At 42.2% G+C, this 6,882-nt stretch overlaps 1 protein-coding gene across 1 annotated transcript; it reads left to right on the top strand.

The window, feature by feature from the left end:
- The first annotated feature begins 666 nt into the window (after positions 1-666).
- Positions 667-6,510, top strand: LOC104963698 (probable G-protein coupled receptor 22). Its single transcript, XM_010792319.1, has 3 exons — positions 667-1,027; positions 2,096-3,197; positions 4,130-6,510. Exon 3 carries the CDS (start codon positions 4,134-4,136, stop codon positions 5,445-5,447), a length of 1,314 nt encoding a protein of 437 aa, XP_010790621.1. The 5' UTR covers positions 667-1,027; positions 2,096-3,197; positions 4,130-4,133; the 3' UTR covers positions 5,448-6,510.
- Positions 6,511-6,882: the final 372 nt, after the last annotated feature.

Genomic DNA, 6,882 nt, shown 5'->3' with positions numbered 1-6,882 from the left:
CGAGCAACTTAATTGAAACTATCAATCAGAAAGCCACTATCCTCGATCTCTTCTTTTCTGACTTTCATTATCTCCTGCATAATCAATTTCTCCAATTCACAGCTGCGAAAATGTATCTCCTCGATGACAGTCTTGCTGCCTCTCAAACTCACTCGCACATTAAGACCCAAGTGTGTCCAAAATGAATACAACAAAAATATTCTTTCCCTCAGCTTGCCCTCTATCCTCATCAATCCCCCTACGGTGCACAAACACATTACTTGTCCATTACATTGAGCTAATTAATAAATCAATCTGTACTGCTGTATTTTCTGCTGTTTTTCCTTCAGCAGTCTGCCTCTGCAGCAGGTTGTGTGCTAAGCGCAGTGTCATCTAAAGACCCGTGCAAAATCGTAGTAGAAGCTTTTTTTTGTTGCAAATCACTACAGCCACAACTGGGTGGTCACAGAGTCACTGTCAGCGAAGAGAGGATAGAGTCAGAACAATAGGAAATACCTCCCCTCGCCGGCGAGTAAAGGGTTAAGCCTGTTACAGAAGACCAATCAGGACTGGAGGAGCACTGCAAACCTCCGCAGTAAGAGAGAGAGGGAGAGAGAGGAGAGAGCAGAGCGGGAGATAGAGAGATACCAGGAGTGGGATGGTTTGCACTCCTATCCAGACAGTTAGGAAGAGAGGCAGCGCAACAGAGAGTTGCTGTGATGAGTATTCACAAACCTGCCCATATGGATGGATAAGAATTAACAAGGAGAAAAAGGAGAAAAAGAAGAATACAACATCCCTGTCAGGACTAATCTCTATGGACTTTTTGCTGTTTCTGTGTGGGACTCCGGTGGGAAAGAACATCTGTCATTTGTGTGACCCTTGTATGTTCGTCAATATTCAATTCAAATTGTTGGATTACTGCTGGAATGAGCAGAAGATCAACCAGCAGTTTCAATCGGGCAACCTGGATTGTTGCAGAGCTGCACTGAGAGGGGACAGCGTGGTGTAGGGACCAACTCCAAGGCATCTGTGTTTACCCTGCATGGTGAGCTCCGCTGTGTTTTGATGGGGCACTCTACTTATTGGTTTGATTTACAGCACTAATCCGAGTAGAATGTGACAGCTAACATAACTCAATGCCAAACATCTCCACCACAACCAACACATGTGATTGGAAACTAGTGGTTCCTATATACTGTCATTCATAATGTAATGCTGACTTTTTTTAGAAACGGTTGAGTAACGTATTTGTTACTAATAATATATATTTGGTCTTAATCTTGTAAATCCAAGTAGCTGTTACTGAAAACATCAAACTCTAAAATGCATTTTTTCGTTTATGCATTAGGATGCTTTACATACTGTGATAGCATCTGTTTGTATCTTACAGATAAACACATGTACTATATTCCAAAGTGTCAGGCTGATAACAAACTTGATATGTACCCTTGGCTCTTCAACACACGCCTGGTGTATCATAACCTGTCTGGTACTGTAGCGTGGTGTCATTGATCATTTCTGCTGTCATTGTGGCACAGTTAAGTATGGCATCCCTCACTGAAACAACCTTGGAGAATGACCGACCTGCTCCTCTGAAGAGAATAACACGGATCACATATTGTGATACAAGGGGGGGCATCCATGTCCTTAAGACAAGTTCCCCGTGGAATCACATTGCACTAAAGTCCTTAGCGGGTCTGGCCTATCAAGAACATTGTAGGACCATTGTCAGCACCACTGAGGGTTTTGAAGTGACATTCAATAATTATCATTAAGCAATTTCCTCTAATAATTTAAAAACAACAAGCATAGAAAGATATTATAGTTGATATGCTATCTCAAATCAGGAGGCTTGTGTATCAGTTGCCATTGTGCCAGCCCTTTATTAGTACTACTGTTATGTTAATGCAATTACAAAGATGTAAAGTGAATCAAGCGATGCACAGGAACATGATAAACCATCAGGGGCTTGTTGCTACGCTAATGAGACCCTCCTCGTCGCCTCTCTGCTCAGGATATGTTTATTTTCACTAACGCATCCCCCACTCTTCCCTCTCCTACTTGCTCTCTTCCCATCTCCCTCTCCATCATCCACTTTATCTTTTCTCTTTAGGTCACTGTGAGAGAAATATGTGGCATTGAAGGACAGACAGTGTTGTACGCAGCGCCTGATAAGTCCAACTCTTGTCTGGGATCTTCTTGCAAATCTATACAGGCTTTTCATCTGATTAACTCACTCCTATCTCATGAGGATGACCTTCCCCGCGAATTGCTGATTCAACCCCTATCCCATGCACGTATAAAAACACATGTCATGGTGATTGGTCTCGCATGCTCTCTAATAATCTGCTCCACTCACGCCATCTCCAGTGACTTAGGGATCAGCATGTCGAGGGGAAAACTGGGGACCTTTGCTGGATTAACAAGTCAGTGGCATCTGGAGCCATGCGTACAGAGACAATGACAAACATGGAGAACGAAGATCTTTTCCATTAGTGCTCCGAGGGGGGACCTCGGCCTGGATGCTGCCCGGACTGATTTCTGGACATCATAATGTTTACACCGAGAACACTTCATGTGCAACTGACAAACTCTGCCTCTTGGAGTACGACCTAATGGATGTTACTCTTGTACTGTGTTTACAGAGCTTCATAATATCTTTTCACTGAGGACAAAAAAAAGCAAAAAGGCAAGGATTTGGATCATAATACTATGAGCAGTACATTCCAGCCCTGCTGAGGGGTCTGTATTTCTTTGTTTTCTTGGTTGGATTTTTTTCTCCTGCCTGGGAATATCATGATCATAAACAGGAGGTGGCTCCGACATCTTATCCCTGTTCCACTCATCCATCAGAGCTCACACCAACACCAAAGCAAATGTACCAGAGGACAGAAAAAATCTGCAGAGGACACTAGCGTATAAATTATTCTCTGAAATCCACTGCCTGTATTTGACTGATTCCTTAGCTTTCTTACCATTGAGGTCAGGAAGAAAAAGCTGGCAGCTCTTTGGCGCGACGGACAGGTGTTTTTTTGGCTGTCAGCCTCACGGGGAGGGACTAGCAGTAAAAGGGAAAAGCCTCGCTTTGGGGCTCTGCTGGAGCGGAAACACTTCCACTAGCTATGTTTGGATGCGATGATCGTCTCAGTGGATGCAACATGGACTCTATGGCCTGATTACACAGCCCTGATACTCAGATAGTGCTGGAGGCAAGGGTAAATATTAAAATAAACATTTGTTTTTCTCCATGTCATCTAGACCTCTATTCAGATTGAATTGGTGTAGGTTGTTTGATTTCCATTTATTTTGAAGTAAATGTCTTTTTTTTTTTTTACCCTGAACCAATTATTAATTATAAATACCAACGGTTATTTTCGTGCACACGTTATTACATGAAATATTGAAGTCCTGTCTGAACAGACATCTCTGAGAGTTGGAAGCCTGCTGGTGACGTAGTAATCATAATTTGACTAAGTTTCTGCCAGAAATGACAAGTTTCTTATGTAACACCATCGCACTCATTTTACTCATCTCATCCCTATAAAATGAATCCCATCGAAATAGGGTTTACATAATCCTTCTCCATCATTGCCTTCAGAACTTCTGGTCTACATTTAGTATATTTACAGTAAAGGTTAATATATTAAAACAATGTCAGTGTTAATGTTCAGTTCAGAAGAGCCCTAAAGAGCACTATGCCACAACTAGCCACTTCAAAGCCTTAACATACAGTAGTCTGCTAAGCCTTCACGGCTAAGAGGTGATTAGACTTTAATTTGCTCCAAAGTGTTTCTGTTATGAAGCACTGTGGATAAAACCATCTGATCAAGGATGGTGATAAAAGACGAAGAAGCTGATTAAGGCATGATAGTTACTAGTCGTCCCATGTGCGTAGTGAGGAAATCTAATCAGCAGGGCATGGCAGAAAAAAAGTTCCAGCACTATTAAAGCTCTGCTCTCAGCATTTCTCATTTTAAATCACAAAAGGCTTTCTAATCGTTTGATAACTGGCACCATTACATCTGACAAGATTTCTCAGATGTGTGTTAATCACAATTTTCCAGAGATGCCACAACACACTTCAAAGATTCTCCTTTTACTTTCCCCCCCTTTATAACTTATCTTCCTTTCTTCTCCCAACACACAGGATAATGCATATCCTTCCCTGCTGTGAACAAGAAGCCACCATGAGCAACGTCACGGTCACCGACAACACCGAGCCCATCAGCCGCACCATGAGTCCGGCAACTCCCGGCCCGTACCCCTATCCTGTTAGTTTCCAGGTCTCCCTGACTGGCTTCCTCATGTTGGAGATCCTCCTGGGCCTGAGCTCTAACCTCACTGTGCTTGCCCTTTACTGTATGAAGTCAAACCTCATTAGTTCTGTCAGTAACATTGTCACTATGAACCTTCATGTGTTGGATGTGCTCATCTGTGTGTGCTGCATCCCTCTCACCATTGTGGTTGTGCTGCTCTCCCTGGAGGGAGACACTGCACTCGTCTGCTGCTTCCATGAAGCCTGTGTCTCCTTCGCTAGCGTCGCCACTGCTGCTAATGTGCTGGCTATCACCCTTGATCGCTACGACATTTCAGTCAAACCAGCCAACCGGGTGCTGACAATGGGCCGTGCCCTGACCCTGCTGGCTGGCATATGGGTGTTATCCTTCATTAGCTTCCTGGTACCATTTATTGAGGTGGGTTTCTTCGCCCAGGGCCAAGCTGATCTGAACCAGACAGTGGTGGAGAATGTGGTCCACACTAACCAGTACTACACAGAACTTGACCTGTATTACCACCTGCTGGCTCAGATTCCTATTTTCTTCCTTACTGTCGTTGTCATGCTCATCACTTACTCAAAGATCCTGCAGGCTCTCAACATTCGCATTGGCACGCGTTTCCACGCTTCACAGAAGAAGAAGGCTCGCAGGAAAAATCCATCCATGACAGCCATGACACCACAGCAGGAGGCCACAGATACATCACAGAGCAGTGGCAGCCGCATGCCCACACTGGGTATGCGTACCTCCGTCTCACTCATCATCGCCTTGCGAAGGGCTGTCAAGCGCCACAGAGAAAGGAGAGCGCGCCAAAAGAGGGTTTTCAGGATGTCCCTCCTGATTGTGTCTACCTTCCTGCTGTGCTGGACACCCATCACAGTGCTCAACACAGTCATCCTGAGTGTGGGCCCCAGTGACCTAATGGTCAAGTTAAGACTTGGCTTCCTGGTCATGGCTTATGGGACCACTATCTTTCACCCTTTATTGTATGCCTTCACTAGGCAAAAGTTCCAGAAAGTCTTGAAAAGCAAGATGAAGAAGCGAGTAGTGTCAATCATTGAGGCAGATCCCACTCCTAATAATGCCATTATCCACAACTCCTGGATCGACCCAAAGAGGAACAAAAAGGTGACATTTGAGGACAAAGATGCCCGACAGAAATGTCTGTCTTCTGAGGATGTGGAGTGAAGGAATTCCTTATTTTTAGGGTAGACATTCAACAAATGCAGCTAAAACTGACATCAGGTCATGATGAAAAAGGGAAAATGTTAACCCAAAGCAGTAATGTAAATAATATGTGCAATAGAATGTACAAAAACAAGAGGTGGATAATTTATTACTATTTATTGAAAGTAGGTTTCATAGATACACCATATACTGTACTGTAGATATTGCATGGCTTTTTGTAATGGTAGCAACATACAGTGCATTGTGTATATACATAATACATGTACAGCATAGGGTAAACAAGGTATATAAATAGAGAGAGCATTAGGAATTATTATGTTTATGTAAATTTATAATAAATTTCGTGTTCACTCACCTAACGCAGCAAAAGGTTTCGTATTCTCCGCTCCACCAAGTAAAGTGTTTTGTGATTCTGTGACAACCGTGAGATTACTCCCATCCATCACCATGCCACTTGCTCCGACACCAGACCTGCAATCCCCACTGACCACTGACCTTATTGCCTTTGAGCCCTCTGAGGGAAGGCACACGGGTCAAACATGGAGACACAGGAATGGAAAGAAAGTCATAAGTAATGTATGTTTTGTTGCTATAGCTGAAAAGCTGCAGGGGTATCGTTCACAATCACTCTTCTAGAGTTAAAGAAGAACACTTGCATTCCACAGACAAAACAGAAGACCATGGTTCTCTTCACCTGGTTTGAAATAAACCAGATGTAATCAAAGCCTAGTCTGTTTCCCTTTAACAGTCATGTCTTTGAGCCAAATGGAAAATCTACAGTTGCCTTATTTTGGTTTGATGCATTGAGCATTACTTTATGGTGGGACTGTGACAGTAAGAGCACATAGAGAACAGAATGAATAAATAATAACAAATATTCTTATAATTCTCAAAGTGAATAGATTTCTCAGATGTTATGTTTTCACAAAGAAGTTATTTAATCCAACTGAAGGAACATTTTGAAAATGGTTGTATTATCAAATTGTCTGTTTTAATAACACTAGCGACAATACTCTCCAAATAAGCAAATCCATAACTGCAATAAAGAACTACTGCAAAAATCCTAAAGCCTAATAAAAGATTCTGTTTACAATCCATTATAACAGATAATGAAGTTCTTCTTCCCTTCCTGTGTTTGTCTACTAATAGTGCGTGTCCTTTGTTTATCAAGGAATAAGACAGTGAAATTGTATTTCCCAGGTGGCCGCTGCTGATAGATAATAATTCAGACAGCCTTTTATTTTTAGCTGAACTTCTCTATGAACTAAGTTTGCTCTAAATAAATAAGAATAATTATTTAATATGGTTGCAAATAGGGCTGCTCGATTATGGCAAAAATCATAATCTCGATTATTTGGGTCAGTAATTGATATCACGATTATTAAAAACTATTATACATTTACTTTGAAAACATCCATTTATTGAAAAAAGAATT

Source organism: Notothenia coriiceps, unplaced genomic scaffold (genome assembly GCF_000735185.1).
Source record: "Notothenia coriiceps isolate Sejong01 unplaced genomic scaffold, NC01 NC01_scaffold00036399, whole genome shotgun sequence".
In the NCBI taxonomy this organism is placed as follows: Eukaryota; Metazoa; Chordata; class Actinopteri; order Perciformes; family Nototheniidae; genus Notothenia; species Notothenia coriiceps.
The sequence above is the reverse complement of the archived record's forward strand: the minus strand, read 5'-3'. Positions and strand labels throughout refer to the sequence as shown.

Coding starts and splice junctions, on each gene's coding strand:
- LOC104963698 (XM_010792319.1), top strand. CDS start 4,134: ATGCATATCCTTCCCTGCTGTGAACAAGAAGCCACCATGAGCAACGTC.